The sequence below is a fragment of the Marmota flaviventris genome, chromosome 6 (genome assembly GCF_047511675.1).
Source record: "Marmota flaviventris isolate mMarFla1 chromosome 6, mMarFla1.hap1, whole genome shotgun sequence".
Lineage (NCBI taxonomy): Eukaryota > Metazoa > Chordata > Mammalia > Rodentia > Sciuridae > Marmota > Marmota flaviventris.
The window spans coordinates 86791410-86810332 of record NC_092503.1 but is presented as its reverse complement, the minus strand read 5'-3'; the positions used below and the strand labels follow the sequence as shown (position 1 = coordinate 86810332).

General features: G+C 30.4%; 1 protein-coding gene across 41 annotated transcripts in view; it reads left to right on the top strand.

The window, feature by feature from the left end:
* Nucleotides 1–18923, top strand: part of Rims1 (regulating synaptic membrane exocytosis 1) — a 451978-nt gene that overhangs the window by 279041 nt on the left and 154014 nt on the right. For 35 of the 41 annotated variants that reach the window (XM_071613918.1, XM_027928014.2, XM_027928062.3 and 32 more), the window contains 3 exons: nucleotides 12102–12169; nucleotides 12958–13068; nucleotides 15348–15447. In XM_071613918.1, coding sequence (XP_071470019.1) covers nucleotides 12102–12169; nucleotides 12958–13068; nucleotides 15348–15447 — 279 coding nt within the window. Of the gene's footprint in view, nucleotides 1–3609; nucleotides 3641–12101; nucleotides 12170–12957; nucleotides 13069–15347; nucleotides 15448–18923 lie in introns of those variants that run through there. The other 6 variants (XM_027928039.2, XM_071613923.1, XM_071613920.1 and 3 more) reach the window with 1 other exon arrangement.

Sequence of the window (18923 nt, the reverse complement as noted above, 5' to 3'; positions counted from 1 at the left end):
TAAAATGTGATGCAATGATAATTACATCAAACAAATATCACTAAAGGCCCAAAGATTTGGAGGTGTGTGTGTGTGTGTGTGTGTGTGTGTGTGTGTTTGTGATTATTTTTTGTTATCAAAACTATTAGTGCATAACATTGAAAAACAAATAGAACTGTATCTTCTTGATAATTATTAGAATTTTAAAGGCTAGCAAGATATTGTCTTTCAGTGTTTTTATTTCTGTCAACAATAAATAATGAAAAATGACCAGGGTTGCATAATACTGAGTTTCTTAAAGTTGAGTACTTAGCCATTAGAATACAGTTTAAACAATTATCCTAAGCTAAATTTTTTACAAATATATTTCAAACATAAATAACAGATATTTTATATCAAAAAGTAAATGCTATTTACATTCTTGCCAGTTAAAATAAAATAATGTTGAGTTTAGAAGGTGCTTGCTATTGGCTTGCTCTTTTATTTTAAAAATGAAGTTCAGCCTTTAATTTGATATATGCATACATAAAATAAATGTCTATGTATGTTGTGAAAGAAGAAGCTGAACCATAATTTTTTCTTAATATTGGAACTGTTATAATTACTATAATAATTTGGTATTTTATTGAGTCCCATGTCTCAAACTTAGTCTTGCTTGTGATTAATTACGTATTTTTACTAAAATTTATACCAGTCAATATGGAAATTAGTCGCAGTATAATGATCTTATGTTGTTAAGAATGGTGGAATTTTTGGATAAAACTTAAATATGTACATTTTCATTGGGGAAAATGAGTTAAAGATTGTTGTCTTTGTGAGTGTCATTATCACTCTGTGTGTCAATTGGGAAAGGTTTCTTATAAATTTATAAAATCCACATTAGAAAAAGCACTTGAAAGTTATTAATTTTAATCTCACTAAAATAATAGTAAATTAAGTCTTTTAATTAAACCTTTCAAAGAATAATTTGTTTGTCAGATCTAATGTCCCTAAATATGTAAAATATCAGTGCTAACAGGAAACAGTGCCAATTCTTTTACTAAATACCTCCTCATTTCATATCTTAATTCAGTTACACCATCCTCTTGCTTGTTTATTTGCCTGTTCTTACTTAAGAGATATTAATTTTGGTTAAGAGTATTTAGAAGACAATGTGGCTACTCTGTGTCTAAAGAAGTATGCAAAGAGTACTTGGCCCTCTGTTTCCCCCTATTTGTACTGCATTCACAAAATGTCAGGAAATAGAACATGCAAAGGGAGAACATTGTATAATAAGCATAGCTTCAGATCCCCTCATTCTGTATAGCTGAGTTTTCCCAATTAGCTTGTAATCATTGTTGCTGATTGTTTACATTATTTAAATTAAAATTTTTCTTAGGAAAATTTTACATTTATCTACCTTTTTCTTTTAAGTTTGGAAGCCTACAAAGAGTATTTTATCATGGTTTTCATAAAAGCTTACATGCTATTCATTCTTTTAGTTGTTGTCTAATGGACATTGTTCTAATATCAATATATTGCCTGTCATCCAATTGTGTTACTACATAATTGTTCAGACAGTTATGTTCACATATTTGTGTTCATAGAGCTACTCATAGTACCATGGTGCTGAATGCAGGCAGACCCTTACCAGTTTGTTTTATTTGTTTTTGTGTATTTTTTTCCCTTAAGTTTTTCTACTCTTTGTTGTAAATTCTTACTCTTGTCAGTGTGCTTAGCTGTACCAACCCTTTTGGTTTTTTACAGTATGCATCTTTAACATTGGGTTGAATACCAGAGAAAATTATTTATAATTTGGACTGTAAAATTATGAGCAAGGGCCTAATGTGTTTTTTTCTAGGAATCAAGTCTAGGAGTGTAAATTTTGTTTGTTGGTTTTTGTCAAATGAGTAAGAAGCTTTTTTTACTTGTTTCTCATTCTTTGGCAAATTGATTAAGATAACTTGCTATTTATTGAATTTTGCTACTTAAGCTCTGGTTAAACCAACACCTGTACATCAATTCCATTTTAGATAGTTCCTATAGCATCAAAGATATTTTGAGATTGATACACAAAAAGAATTGATTTTAATGAAAATGGAGTTATGATTAGTTTGTATATGTTTGCATATATTTGTATTATACTTGTATCTATTCACTTAATCTGAATTAAAACATACTCAATACTAAAATTGACCTAAGGTAGCGACCAAAATATAAAAATTTAGCCTTATGAAATAAATTTTGCATAGTAAAGAAGATTAGTAGGGAAAAATAAGGGTAGAAATGTTGCAGACTTAATCATAAATTTTCTAATAAATGCACATGCTTTGAAAAAAGTGCCATTGATTAAAAAATGTACAACATCCATTACAAAAGTACACCAGTTGTTTGAGTGCCCACTAATTGTTTCAGATACTGACACCATAAATAAGATTATCAGTGGCTGCAGCATGATCCACATAATTTGAGCAACATTATCAACATGGTCCATGCATGTAGGCAAATACCTTGATGTAACGGTGAAGGGCAATGCAGTGAAAAGAAGTGTGGAAGCCTCAAGGGGAGAGGCCTCAAAGACCAAGATCAACTTAGATAGTTTTGTAATATAAAATGTACATGCTATCTGTATGCATTTGTAAATATTGTTCTTAACTACCATTGGTTTTGTGCTTTGACTTAAATTATTTACTTTTGTCATGAAGATCAGAGTACAGTTGCAAGGACATGCCTTCATCAGGCTTGACTGCCTTTGCACTGCAGCAGAGGTTCAGACCAGTGACCTTGCAGTGTTTTGCAACCTGGTTTCCTGTGGCAATAATTCTGAAGTTTTATGAATATGAACACTTAGGCATTTTTCTTAAGAACAATGATGAAGCATAAAATAAAATGTTCTCCAGACTTTTATACCTAGTGATTTCGCACTGCCAGTTAAGGAATTTCCAACACAAAGGGAAAGTTCTTTTATATCCCAATAAATATATACCTAAATTGTCTGTTCACATAGGCCAAGTAAAAGTGAAGGAAAACAAGCCAAAAACAAAAAAAATAAGATAAAACATAATAAAATTAAAAAGGCAAAAAAATATTTACAATAACTTGCTTTGAGGGAGCTCTGGTTTTAAGACATCTGTTCATAGTACTAAAAATGTTTACTAATATAAACTCACTTTTATACTTTTTATGCCTTAATAATATAAATAAAGGTAATAAGCGGTAGCAATACCTTATAAGTACTTACATTTTGTTTTCTATAACCTTACAGTTCATCTTCATTATCATTTCAATATTATTATATCACAAACCATGATCATGTTTGATCTCCATATATTTCATTTCCATGACTTTGGGATGCAGAGGCAGGTGCAAATTGATTTGGCATTCAGAATATTATTTCAAATTAATACTGTTTTGCTAAAGTTGCCTGGATCTGGATAAAGACTAGCATTTTTTCATATTCAGAGATACTTCTTCTAGAATGCGTTCTCATAATGTCTTTGAGGCAAATATGCCTGGCACTACAATTTCTTAAACCTGTGGTTAACATCCAGTCCCCAAACAATGAAAACAAATAAACCCCAATTTTTTCCACAGGGTTTCCTGGCTGGTTATTCCGAGGCTTTGCACGTGACAACCTGTTCTCCCACGTGAATGGAATACTCAGTGTCAATGTGGAAGCCTGGTCAGTTGGAAAGTTGCAGTAAAATATTTCCCTCCTGTGTACATCACTTCCCAAATTCTTATTCATGAAGAGTCATTGTGTTGGAAAAAAAAGTTTCCCTAAGATTGTCAGTTCTGTGATTTGTAATCCAAGGCACCTTACTATTCTGTACTTAGATTCTGGGGAATAAATTTCTTAGTCATTGGGCCTCAGGCCATAATTACACATGAAATTTATTCTTTTCTATTATGTGTGGAAAAGTTATATAATCAATGACCTTGGAGACTTTTAATCAGACAATGTTTTTTCACCATTTAATTAATGTCATGTAGTGCATTCTAGATTTTCTGAAAACTATGAACATCTTATTTTATGATCCTAAAGCACAGTTGTGTCTGCACACATATGTGTGCCAGCACCTGTATGTGCATGTATTTTGTTGTTCAAAGCTCTTGGGAATTTTAATTTACCAACTCTCTCTGGGATCCATATCAGGGCAGTGCAGAGGTAAAAGGATACTTTTGCCCATAATGGTGTTTTGGGAATGTGTTTGGACCATGAAGCTTCTTGAAATCTCAAAGATCTAAATTTATGTAAACTTATATCACTTTCAAAATTAGGAAAAATTAAATTGTTGACTAATATTCATTAGCTCAAATACATTTTATTTGCAATGCCTGTTTCTGTAATGTAAACCCACAAAGTTTCCTGTGATTTCTCAAACACCCATAAAGAGTGACCCTGTTACATTTTTAAATTTACAGTGGTTGTTTTCTTAACATTCAGTCCTATAATTGCTTTCATAATATTGTTATGAATAGAAACTAAAAAAAACATAAATGTCAGGACATTAGTAATCCTATACCCTATTGGAATGTAAATATTAAAAATATATTTGGCAATTTTTGAAGATATAATGTAAGCTAGTGAAATGTTATCAAGGATATCTTGATTAGTCCCACCCAGATGTAATTTTTTCACAGACTTTAACACTTTTATAAGATATTTAAAATTTTATTTTGTAAAGAGTAAGATTTTACTTATTAGAGCTATTTAAGTATAAATTTGATCTCTAGCACTTGATTTTTTTCTAAAAAAATTTTTTAAAGAGTTTAACCTTTATTTATTTTTTGTTGTTTATTTGTTTTTATGTGGTGCTGAGGATAGAACCCAGGGCCTCACCTGTCCTAGGCGCTCTACCACTAAGCCACAACCCCAACCCTCTAGCACTTGATTTTTATATTAATCTGTATTGTATCATTCATTATGTGTTAAACTTTATTTTTAAAGTTTCATAAAGGTCACAAAACTGGCATATCTCATTTATTTGATCTCCATGCAACTTCAATGAGGAAAGTGGCATTATTCCCTTTTGTCTTATTTATTTATATAATTTTACTGGGGATTGTACCCAGGGTTGCTCTACCACTGAGCTACATCCTCAGACATTTTTACTTTTTATTTTGAGACAGGGTATTGCTAAGTTGATGGGGCTGGCCTTGAACTTGTGATTCTCCGGCTTCAGCCTCCCAAGTAACTGGGATTACAGATGTGTGACAACACAACTGTCTATTCCCCTTTTGTAAAAGAGGACAGTGTTTACAGAGATGTAGAGAGATCATAGATATTGTACCTAATAGTTTTTAGAGTCATAAGTCTCCAACTTCAAATACAATGTTCTTTAATATATAATAGCTTCTAAGAAATAGCAATTATAAACATAAGATATAGTGTTAATAGAGAAATTAAGACAGATTCTGTGGCAATTCAAGGTTTTTAATTGTGGAGGAAAAATGAATCTTTGTTATGTTTGTATGCCAATAAAATTGAAAGAAGTGCTTCTTGGCATAATAATTAGAAATAATATTTCTTACATATTTTTATACTCTAATGAAATTTTGGATTTCTGTGGGGTTTTTATAGTTTATAAAGCAATTTCACATTCATAATCTCACTCTATTCTTGAAAAGAACAATAGCATAATATTGTAGGTATCTCCGGAGTTGAGGGATTATCTGAATGACACAGTTCAGTTGGAGTTTGGATTCAGAATTCCATATAACTGCTTTGTAGAATGTTATGGTGGTAGTTTAGCATCCCAAAAATTAGCTCTCAAATTCACCAAATACATATAATCAGGAAAGTGCCACATCTGTCAAAGATGTTAATTAAATTCTTCTTTCCTGGACCAGCAACTGTGCCTTTTTTCCTGTGCTCTAAAATTATAAAACAGAGATGGCACCATAGACATTCAAGTAAATATTTAATCATTCTCTAGAGGTTGTTCAGCTCTGGGGACTCTTTTGAGTACAAATAATTTCTGAATACAAACATTTTGTCATTTTATTAATGTAATAAATAGTACATGATGTATTTATTTGAATCAATTTAATAAATAAATGATTTGATTTAATTGAATCATCAAATTTACATAATTCATATACCAAACAGAAATAATGATGTTGTGGGTTTTGTTGATAAAAATACAGCACTACTAAGCAAGGAATTTTAAAAGTAAAATTTCCTTTTTTAAAAAACCATTTTATGGGCTGGGGTTGTGGCTCAGAGTTAGGGCAATCACCTTGCATTCGTGAGAAACTGGATTTGATCCTTAGTACTACATTAAAAAAAAGAAAATAAAGATATTGTGTCCACCTATAACTAATAAATAAATATTTTTATAAACCACTTTATTTATGTATAATTGGTATACAAAAACATCTGTAATATGCAACTTAAGGAGTTTGGATATATATCCATGAAATCATCACTACAATGTATTCCATAAATATGTCTATCATCTGCTATCACTGTAGTCTTTACTTATTATCAATACTTTATTTTTGTCATAAGAACACTTAGTACCTACCCTTTTAGCAAAATTTTAAGTATGTAATACAATATCATTAACTGCAGATATTAAGCTCTTATAGATTACTAGAAGTTATTTATCTTATGTAACTGAAAACTTATACCCTTTGACATTATATCTCCATATCTCTCTCCTCCAAGCCATGAAATCATTCTTTGTAAGTTTGACTTTGATAGATTCCTCTGTAGATGTTATGATGCAATATCTGTCTTTCTATGTCTGTCTTGTTTCACTTTGCTTAAAGTCTTTTGGGGTTATCCCATTTTGTTTCAAATGGCAAGATTTGGTTCTTTTTAAAGGGTAATATTTTCATGTGTGTGTGTACTACCTTTTCTTTATTCATTCACCCTGTCAGTGGGCATTTAGGATTTTTCCACATCTAGATTATAGTGACCAGTATTTCAGTGAATATGGGAGTGCAGATATTTCTTTTGGATTCTGATTTCAGTTTCTACCCAGCAATAGTGTTGCTAGATCATACAATAGTTCTATTTTTTTTAAATTTTCGAGTAACCTTCATACTATTTTCTATAGTGATATTATTAATTGATGTTCCCATTAACAGTATTCAAAGTTTCCAGTTTCTCCACATCTTCACCAATACTTACCTCCTTTTTTCTTATTATAAGTATTCTAACAGGTGATAGAAATTTTGATTTGTGTTTCTCTGATGATTAGTGATGTTCACCTTTAGTGTTGAGCATAGCTGTCATGTAAAGTGAAATTTCTAACATAAATTTAGAGAACAAATGCTCTAATGAATCCTTAATGGCTGCAGATAATGCAATTCTTCCAAGGAAGGACTCTTTTTTTAAAAAAATTGCATTTTAAATTGTTAAAGAGGTTGAGCTTGAGTCAGGCAAATCTCTGTTACCTAATTGTATACAGTGTTTTGCCCTCAAATATGTTTAGGGAGTGAAAGTTGGCATGGACTTTCAATGATATTACCATAAAAATATTTAAGGACTAATATGTTTAGTATACTAGGAACTTAGAATGACAGTCAATCATGAGAGATAATAATTTAATAATGAAAGACAATGTACTGATTTTGCAATGATATTCATAGCATTTACTTGTGAATATGCTTTTAATATTTCATAGATTGACTAATGCTTAAATTTAACTTTATCTCTTCCCATTTCATTTTAATGCTTAGAAATCAAGTACTGTAAGATAATATTTGTTTCTTTCCTCTGTTAACTCAAGTGAAGATTAGACTTTATGGAACTTTGCTATGAGTAAATTATTGGTGATTTATTCCAAAGTTAACTCTGCTATTGTAGATTACGAGGACACTTTCCTTTTGCAGTCATGGAAGTATTTTAATCAGGCTTTTAAGAAATGAGGACATCATTTCATGTGATATTTTCATATATTAATCCAGAGTTAAGATTTTAACTCATTTCTTAGTTTAATTCATGTCTGTGAAATTACTGTTACTGAAATAAATGTTCTTGTCAATTATTCAGAGTAATTTACATACACATACTTATTGCAATATAGATAAATGTTATTTAATCACATCTGCTGGCCATGGGACTTGGTGTTGAAAATACCTGATCAAACTTCAAAACCTAAGATAACTTTTGTGTATGCATTACATGCAAACATTCAATAACCATATTTTTGTTCTGTATTTTTATTTGTGTATGTACTGTTCTATATTAAAGTTAGTGTAGTATTCATCTAATTGTACTTAATCCCAACACATATCCTTTGATAAAGGACTAAAAAATAAGTAAAAGGAAAAATTTTTAATAGGTTTAGGAAATAAATGGTAAGTATAGTTCTGATTTTTGGTCTGTAAAATATACTTTCTTTTTTTTTTTTTTTAATGACAACAACCCATTTTTTGTAGGAAGAACAATTTATTTTTAGATGACCAGGAACTCAATTATGGTTATAAATTAGGAATTAGATGGGTTACTGAGTGAATATTAGAATAGATATGCATTCTGGTTTTTATCATTATAATGATGTTAAAAATATGCTGCATATTTCTTCTGGAGACGGGCCAGAAGATTGACTTTTCTAATACTTTAAGCAGTGTGCTAATTTGGTATAGTAACTTTTCCTTTGCTATATGTACATTAAGTATATGCTTCACTTGAGAAAGTATATATGTCAGGTAAATTTTTAAGTATTTAATATGTGAAATTAGAGTCATGGTTTGCATACAGTTTTAACATACATGTTCCACCAAGCACCTGTGTTGTTTGGAAGATATTTTGGTTCAGTTGGTCATATTGAAATTCACTGTGCTTTGACACAAGATACCAAAACATATAAATTTTAAATCATAAAGATCCATGTTTATGCATTGTTAAACAGTCTAATCATAGTGACCTGGGTTTAGGAAAAAATAGTTCTCTTTACAGAACACTTGTGTGCATTAGCTGACAAGTGATTTATTTTACTTTTGCATTGAAATAGATTTGTGCATTGAAAATGCATTGAAATTTGTGGAATGAAAGATCTATGCTAACCAGATTTAATTAGCCTACTTTTTATATAGGGGCTGGGAGCAAAACTGTTTTAAAATTCCTCACAAAAATAAGCTCAAAATTATAATGCTTCTTTGAACATGGCTAATTATAAAGTTGAACTATTTCAGTAGACACAACCTACTTATATGCTTCCTGATTCTGGAATAATGATAATAGCAAATTAGTTTCTTTAGAATTATATTGAATATTAGAGCCAAGATGTTTTTGTATTGATTCCATAAGCAAATACCATGAATTTATCATTTTGAAGTTATGCCAACTAGAAGTCAATATCATTAATCATCTATTAGAAAAATAATCAAGGAAATGGTTTGTATTAATGAAATATTTGATTATGAATATTTTAGGAGAAAGTTTTGTTATGTGCTGCTTATACCATTAATAATAGGAAAATGTAAATTGTGAAGACAAATTAGAGAAATTAAAAGTTCAGTGTCTTTCAAACAGTAATTATATGGTTAGAAGAAACAAATATAATATAAAACTACATATTTAGATTTTAGTATATAACATGTGATTTTTGTAAGATTTTTAAAACAATATTATTTAATAAGTGATAAAATTAATAAAAATATCACAATATTAAGAGGTATAAATTGTATACTAAAAATTGAACTTTATTTTTAAAAATTTTTTAAATTTATTTTAATTAGTTACACATAACAGTACAATGACCTTGACATATCAGATGGGATATAATTTGAATCAGATGGGATATATTTGAATCAGATGGGATATAATTTCTCATTTTTCTGAGTGTACAGGTTGCAGAATCATATTGGTCATGCAGTCATATATATACACACAGTAATAATAATGTCTATTTTATTCTACTATTCTTCCTATCCCCCCAACCCTCCCCTCCCCTCCCATCACTTCTCTCTACCAATCTAAGGTAACGCTATTCTTTTTTTTTTTTCTTGTCTCACGTTGAACTTTATACATTTACATTTGTTAGCAATATTTAATTGATGTTTACACTATTATATATGGCCAAAATAGGCAAAAAATAAATAAATAGCTGCAAACTCTGTAGCATTCATATTACAGAACAGTGTAAGTTCTAGTGCTGGATACAAATTAGAATCTCCTGGCAAACTGTATAGATACTTATATGTAGATATACTCATATGTCTGTCCCTCCCTCCTTCCTTCCCTCCCTCCTTTCCTTCCTTCCTTCCTTCTAACCAATTTGATGAGACTCTTCATTCAAGGTGATTCCCCTGAAAAGCTCATAGATGATAATAGTATCTGTGCTTTCATAATAAGGTGTGCAAAATAGCATGGCTGAATTTTACCAGAAACATCAGCTTTTGGTTCTTTGCCTATGAAGAACACTTTTTACACAGCAAATATTTGTTTGTATATATTTAGTACAATGTGAATAAAACAGAGCTGAATCACCATATAAGGCATGGGGGCATGATCCCGAGAAGTGTAGTTTTTAAAGCTTAAGAAAAATTATTGAGGGATATGATGAACTATTGTTTGCTTGAAAAAAATAGGGTGATTTTTGTTATTATTTTAGCTTCAAAGACTTCTTAAAGCACCTTTCAATTTCATTAGTATTTTTTTTCTTCAGCGAAATTGAATCACCTTCCCACCAATGTCTCAGTGGTTCAATTACTTTATCACTGTTTAGAAATGAATCAGCATTTAAGATATCATCAGGCCTTTTTACTAAATATGTGAAATTTTAGGGAGAAACTTGTTCAAATTGCAATAATTACCCTTTGAACAGTAATATTTGTATTCATAGAATTTCAATTTTAACACTGTAGTTTTTTTGAGATGAACTAACGAAAAAACTACTTTAAGAATAATTGCATTAAGTTTTACAAGCAGCAAATAAATACCAAGGAGAAAAATCTTCCTTTTGCATCTTCCTTACATTCCATTAACTGAAGTGGTCCAGTAAAAGTACTCTCTGATATTAAGCCATGTATACATATTAAGGATGTGAATTTGAGAAAGATACAGATTCCATATGAAATAATTTTTAATAGAATAATTTTAGTGCAATTTCAAATGCTAACCCTTGCATAGAGTATACTACTATTATTCACATGAATATTGGGTGTAATATTTTAGTATTTAGTATATATAACATTTACCTTCAGCCTTTCTAAGATTTATAAAAGGAAAAGAAAAGCAACTACTAATAAATTGAAGAGTATGGATTTTTTTTTGCCTGTAGATTTTATACACCTAAAAAATGTATTTCCTTTTGCATGGTGTACCTTTCATTGCCTGTCATCTATGAAAAATTATTTACTTATGGCCTGTAGAGTCTTGTTAAGTCATATTTCCCCAAGTTAGCTAGCTTTGTATCTCAGTGTCAGCTGACTTACTGGTTTCTTTGGAGATCCATGGAAAGAAAAATTTTATTGAATTAATCTGATACTTAAAATATAAAAGTTCATTTATTCCCCTGATTTCCTAATACATGTTCTCATATAGGTGGCCCACTTTTTTATTGCCTTTTGTTTCATTCAAATATTGAAAACATGGCCTCTTAATTTTTCTCTCAAATGCTTACTTTGTGGTTTTATTAAAATTGGTGGGTACTGTGTCATTTGCATTCTTTTACAGTTTTTCTTGACATTTAATAATAACTAATAAGCATATGTCATATTTTTCAGTATATGAGGAAAGGTAGGGATAAGAGAATTATTTTTTGAAGAATATGTTATAGTTCAGAAGTGTAGAAAGGGAGACAAATTTTAATACTTTCAGTTCAATAAATATAATTTTAAGCATCACCACTAGATGGCAGGATGTGACTTGGAATGGAAAGTTTTGAGTGTTGGAAAAGCACATTAACCCTGTTCTTCCCTGTATGTTTATGTGTCAATGTTACTAGGCTTATTTGGGGGCAGTGGGGGTGGGGGGAAGGAGTAGCCCTTCTATTTCAGGAAGTATGTTTGTAGAACATATTTATTCCAGTGACTCAAGTCCCAACTTTTCACAACACATGTATCATTCTGGGATGTGTAAACTCAAGATTACAATATTCTTAACACTTTATAGATTGAAGAGGTAATACTTAGCATTCTCCACTTTAACACTATCACACTTTTGTTTTTTACCTGCTGTGCAGGTGACTTGGATTATTACTGGTTGGATCCTGCCACGTGGCACAGCCGGGAAACATCACCTATTAGTTCGGTAAGTTTTCTGGTAATTGAGTGTTTGCAATTCAAGGACTATTTATACTTTGTCCATGGTCTCATATATACTGGTGAAAATGAGTCCTGCACCATTATATGTTCTATGATAGCAAATGTTAATTTCATTTGGCATTGCAGTTTTGAAGAAAAAATTAGTTGACACTGAATAATTATAGCAAATTATAAATTAAAAAATTAAATCATGACTACCACCATACATCTTCCTTTAGCAACAGTACATTATAGAGTATTAGTTGTTTACCCTTGTGATCCTATGGCTGCCTGAGAGCTAAGCTCACTGCTCTTGCTTATCATCTCAACAGAGGACAATATTATATCACTAATCCTAAAAAAAAAAAAAAAATTCAAAGTATAGTTTCTACCAAACATGTAGAAACTTTTGCACCATTGTGAAGTTAAATTTATAAGATGAACCATTGTAATGATTTAAGAATGGACACTGTATATGATTAAGGATAGTATCAGCATTAATAACAAAAAACAATTTTCTTCATTTAAGCAGACATATTTTAAAATAAATTAATTGCCTTTAAATTTCGATTAAGAGGTATATTTAGTTGCTAAGTACTTGCAGAATCATTGAGTATAAGTGTCTTTTGTAAAGAAAAAGTAAGTCTAAATGAAAAATATTGTAAGCCAAGGATGAAGTCCGTAAGAATAAAGAATTCCCTCTAGGGTATCTTTTAACTGAGGAAATCACATCATGGTAACATGTGTCTATAGAAAAAAAAAAGTTGTTTACTTTTTAAATTCTGCATTTGACAGCATCCTGTAACGTGGCAGCCATCCAAAGAGGGGGACCGATTAATTGGACGTGTTATTCTTAACAAAAGAACAACCATGCCCAAAGAATCGGGTGCATTACTGGGTCTGAAAGTAAGTATGTTGGTTTAGAATATTTCTTAAAGGGTGAATTACAGTACAGACTGCAATCAGCAAAATTTCTGACAATGATTTTTTAATTTTTTTATTTTTTTGTATTGAGAATTGGACTTAGTTTTGCCTCACTAATGAGCTATATCCTCAATCCTTTTAATTTTTATTTTGAGACAAGGTCTCAGTAAGTTGCTCAGGGTCTTGCTAAGTTGCTGAGGCTGGCCTCAAACTTGTGATCCCCTTGCCTCAGCCTCCCAAGTAGCTGGGATTACAGGCAAGCATCACTATGCCCAGCATAGCTTGTCTTATGTGTAATAGTTTTCCTAGGTTAGTAGTTTTTAATCATTTTTGTTAATATAATACAAATGTATTAAAAATGCAATAGAGCATAGGAAAACTATTTGTCTCTGGTTTTTAAGGATAAATTTTACATTAAAAAGATTTTAATGGAAGGCAGTAAACTTAGATAAAATGTGGACCATTATTATATGTTAAGTAGCAATATAAAACTTCAACAAGGAAATTATTTTCTAATAATAGTAATATTTATGATAATACTAAAAGAAGAAAATATATCTTTTAAAAATGTCCTCTATCCATGCATGGATGGTGGAAGGAGACCCTCATCGTTATACAAAATACATGTATGAAGATGTCAATTTGGTGTCAACATATCTTGTATTCAGAAATATGATAAATTGTGGTGTAAAGGTGTATTAAGAATTGTAAGGCAAAAATAATAATAATCATAATAAGAGAGCTCATGTAAAAAAATAAAAAATAAATAAAACAATTAAAAAGTCCTCTAACAGATATAAGAATCTGATAGATTACAAAAGATTATTGTTTTCTAGAAAAGTCTATGCACACATTTGCATAGGTATCAATCACACATATGTATTATATGTGTGCTTATGTATATGCATTATATGGTTTTGCTTTCAGTTACTTAAAGAAATAAATATTCAAAAATGTAACTTTAAAACTATTATTTGTCAAGAGGTTGTACATTAATACAACTGGCAGTGAGCTCAGTAATATAGCATTTGCCTGGCATGCATGATCCCCCAACCCTGAAAAACAAGAAAGAAAGTTCATGTACTCAAATGATATTATTAGCATTAATTTCTCTTGCTGTGAAATAATTCTGATCACCTCTATTACCTCTATTAATGGGTATGTTCATAAGAACTGTGGATCAACTTCAATCTTTGGTAATACCTACTTTTCTTATTTTCAAAATCTAATTTTAATTCACACTGAACAAACAAGCAGAAAAATGAGAAGGCTGTTTTAACAGACACAGATGTATCAAGTGTAAAATGGTGGGTTATTAACACAACTAATTGTGTTCTTATTTTCAAGCAACCCTTTTATATACAAGTTTCCATTAGTTGGATAAGGATTTGACATTAAGTAAAAATACTACTTAAATAGGGCTGAGGTAGTACCACTTCATAGTAAAAGTATTAGAAAAGTGATCCTCAAGGTGTATTTGTCACAAAGCAGATGAAAACTTGAATGACAAATATCTAGTAAATTTGCTAGTCAAAAAAAAAAAAAAAAGTCAGTGCACTTTTAATTGTGTATTTGAGGCCCCTGTGTTGGGAAAAATTAAACCTAGAGTTTCTCACATATATTTTAGATGTAGCAGAAAAGCCACATTAAAGTATTCAGTATTGATATAGCTCAGACTTTGAAGGTCAGGTAACCTCAAATATCTGTTTCAGATGAGAAGGTCAGCTCATGGTCAGATGCATTTAGACGTACACTTTGCACAGTGGTAAATTACTTCCAAAATGTAGCCTGATCTTGGTACGAATTCCTAGTCTTTATGGTTGTGGGCCTACTATATTAAACCACAGATACACAAAGGAGACTAAAATCTGATTTGACAATGGGGTATTATCTTCACATAGAAATAATGATTCAAGTGGTAAGATTAAGATTTTAAAAAATCCTAAACAATGTTAAACACTTGCTGTTTGATGTAAGTCAGAGAGACGTGGCACCTGTCTTCCAAATGCATACATTATTTTTGGTGTCTTGTTATTGTTAGGTTAGTGTAAGAAATCAGTAAACAAATTTCCTTAGAATACATGGTCATCACAAATATAATGAAATATCTTCTTTTCAATATTAGTTTCTTTATTTAAAAAGATATTGTACTTCACTAATGTTCTCACACTTAATTGTAAAACATTATAAAATACTTTCTCAAATTAATAAAGTTGTATTTCATATGAATCTTAAGAACTTATAACTTTGTAATCATCCAGGTTGTTGGAGGAAAAATGACTGACTTAGGACGTCTTGGTGCTTTCATCACCAAAGTAAAGAAGGGTAGCCTGGCAGATGTAGTTGGACACCTGAGAGCAGGTAAAGCTTCTTTTTTACATTCAAACATGCATGGATTGGTAGATTTCAATTTGGGATGATTTATTTACATATTACGTTTACACTACTAATTAATTTTAATGCATATATAAAGCTTTTTTCTAATAGAGACACGAATGTGATTTTCATAAGGAGCTATACATAAGTAGCAATCTGTAGAGATTGAGTAGGAATATTTTTATTTATGTAAAACACAGAGATGCAAAATGCTGAAGGATTATTTTTGTAGATGACTTTATAGTATTGTTACCAGACTTCAAGTCTAAAACAGTTTAGCTTTTTAAAACAAATTCCACCTCATTATTTACAGTAATTACTAAAACTTTTCACAGAATCCCCAAACAATTATTTAGGAACAGTGTTTTTCATAAAACATAGACATAGTCACATTTATGATGCATATTACATAATAAAATATTCTTAATTAAAATGAGACATATTGTACTCATGCAAAAGAATCACTATTTAGTATTCAGAAATATGTATTGCTCTGTAACTTTAACATGGCACAATAAAATCATATAATATATTCAAATGTGCTATATATCCAGTAGCAACACTTTTAAAATATATTTTTGGTAAATTATTTTCTGCTTATTTTAGTTAAAATCACATTAACCCTCTTCTTTGACTTCAGTTCAGAGTTGATTATTAACAACCTATAATACATAGAGAACATTTCCAGCCTGTATTTTCTATCTTGATAACTTCAGAAAAATATTCTAGGAGTCTTAAAGACTTCTTGATATGATTACAGAAATCAGTTCAAAATCATTTCAAGTTTTGTTTTTTTCTTTGATAGGGACCTTCTATATTAGGTATTATATAAGGAGAAAATCCAAATTGAGTTTTTTTCCATTTACTATATGACTTTGAAGATGTGTAGCAGTACCGTGTACCATTGTTTCTAATCAAAGACTAGTCATTGGTTTAATAAGAAAGTAAGTCAATTAGGGATGAATATCTTAGTAAACTGAATTGTTGTACAAAACTCAAAATATACTCCAAAAAGTATGAAAATCTGTGGTGGATAATATAACATAACTTTAACTACAGAAAACTGAATTTGTAGATCAGATTATAAGCATAATATCTTTTGATTTTGTACTTGTGTTTTAGTAGATGATTACTTGGAAGAAGTCAATTCAGGAGTTGTTCTGTATAATATACCTCTTAGTGATTAATTTCATTTATTTAACACCCATGGGCTGAGAAGTTAAAAGCTCAATTAAGATAACTATAAAACACATCATTGTACATTTTACTTACAGCAGTTTATGTATTTGAAGCAACTAAAGCTTTTTAATAGACTTGATCATATAGTCTGACTTACATTTTAATATAGGATTGATTTTTCTTTTGTTTGCATATAAAAATTGCTGGCCTATAAAAAACGAAAACACTATTTTTTTCCATTTATTTCACCTCTGGCATTTGGAATCTTGCTATAATCTTGCCAGAACTTTCTGCAGCCCTGCTCTCCTTCAAGTTCATTCATGCACTTCATTGCTATTTGGCCTAACCATCTAAAACATAGAGGCACTGCTTATTAAGATTCTTCATGTCTCTTGGTCATTCTTTGTTCAAGTCAAAGCTTGGTGACTATCTCCTGCTAACACTTTCCACTCCCAGTTATGTCAGTCTTCCTGGCAAGCTGTTATTACCCATATATAAGATGTGATCAGTGCCTCTTGTCTACTTGATTGCTCTTTTGCTCTGCTGATGAAGTCTTTTGCATTCTTCAAAACTCATCTCAAGTTGTCATAATTGAAAAGAGTCCTGATACTCACTTGAAGCAATAACTTAATCACTACTTCTCTGGTGCCACCTGTCTCTATCTCTGTTTCTTGAATGAACTGCTATCCTTGCATAAGACAAATTTTATTAAAGTTACTTGCTTACATATTATTTCTCTACCACCAAATACAAAGACAGAGAAAGGGTCAATATTCTGTTTGTACCCTCACTGTCTATATCCGTGCCTGAAAAGATTATTCATATATAAGTAATGGTAAAAAAGCCACTTTCTGGTTTAGGAGTTGTTGATTTATAAGTAAAAACTAATCACATGTATTAATTTAATTTGATATTAAAAGCTGTGCTTCCAGGTTGCTGTCTATAAACAGGAGGATTTTATAATACAGTATTTTGTAAAATATTGATTGCAACTCATTATTGGATAGCATAATTAATTTAATTGTTTATATTCATTATTTTTTAAAAAATTGAAATACATAATATTTTTAAAAATTTAAAACATAATGGGAACTATCAGGGTAAGTATTGTTCTGTAAACTACTTTCTAGCATGTAAATGTATGTGTATGTACATATGCATACATGTATACATATTATTATATATGCGTACTGAGTCATGATATAAATTTCCTTTCCTTGGTCAAAAAAATTTGATAAAACTCCTGATATACTATAATCTGTAATTATTTTTTTTTTCCTTTTTAAAATAATGAAGTAGATTCGTTGACTATTTGAAAAACTTTTTTTTCTAGGTAACTGCTTAGAGAAAATTGTTAGAAATTATTTAAATATTGTCAATAACAATACTGTTTACCAAATCAAAGCAGCACATGATGTGCTTTTTCAACATTTACTTTTTACTTTCAAGTAATCAAAACACCTGAAAGAAAAAAAAATAGTTACTTTAAAAATAGTCCTAGTAAAACATTTTTTATTGTTGTAAAAAATGACCTAACCAAAAGTAAAAGATTTCATGTTTAGTCCTAGTTTTAAAATTGGTAACAATATTGATTCCTTAGTTCAGCACATGGTTACTTAGCCCCTAATATGTTCTAGATACTGAGAACAACAAAATAAGCATCCAAACATTCAGATGCCTCCACATGCCACCAAGGGCTGTAGTAGTTCAGCTGTGAAACCAGAGTTTTGAGATGAGACTAGACTCCCCTCTTTGCCAATTTCCTCTGGGTTCTTGTCTCACTAATTTTGAAGAATAAAATTTATGGATGATCATGGAAGGAAAAAGTAAACAGAGCAGGAAGGGAAGAGTAAACTGAGTAGGATTTATTTAAGCAAGAAGAGATAGAACTCCTGCCATGCTGGAGGGGGCCTGATAGCAGAAAAACTCATTTTGGTGTGGTTGAATGGGGCCCATTATCCTCACTGCTTGGTCGTTTTACTGTCTATTTAATCTTCATTCAACTCAGCCTTCTATTGTCAATTGAAGGGGTCTAGAACTATCTGGGAACTAAATATATGCTAAATATTTATGAGAATAAATCTTTGTTTCCAAATGATTTATGGTGAAAACTCTACTCAAAGTAATAACTATTCGTCATTAACTTCCATTTCTTAATGCAGCATCATACTATATTTCTTAATGAATTTTGAACTATTTAACAAACTAAGTAGTAATTTATATTTTTGATTTTTAAAAATATTATTATATTTGTACTTTGACATTCACTATATATCATGTAT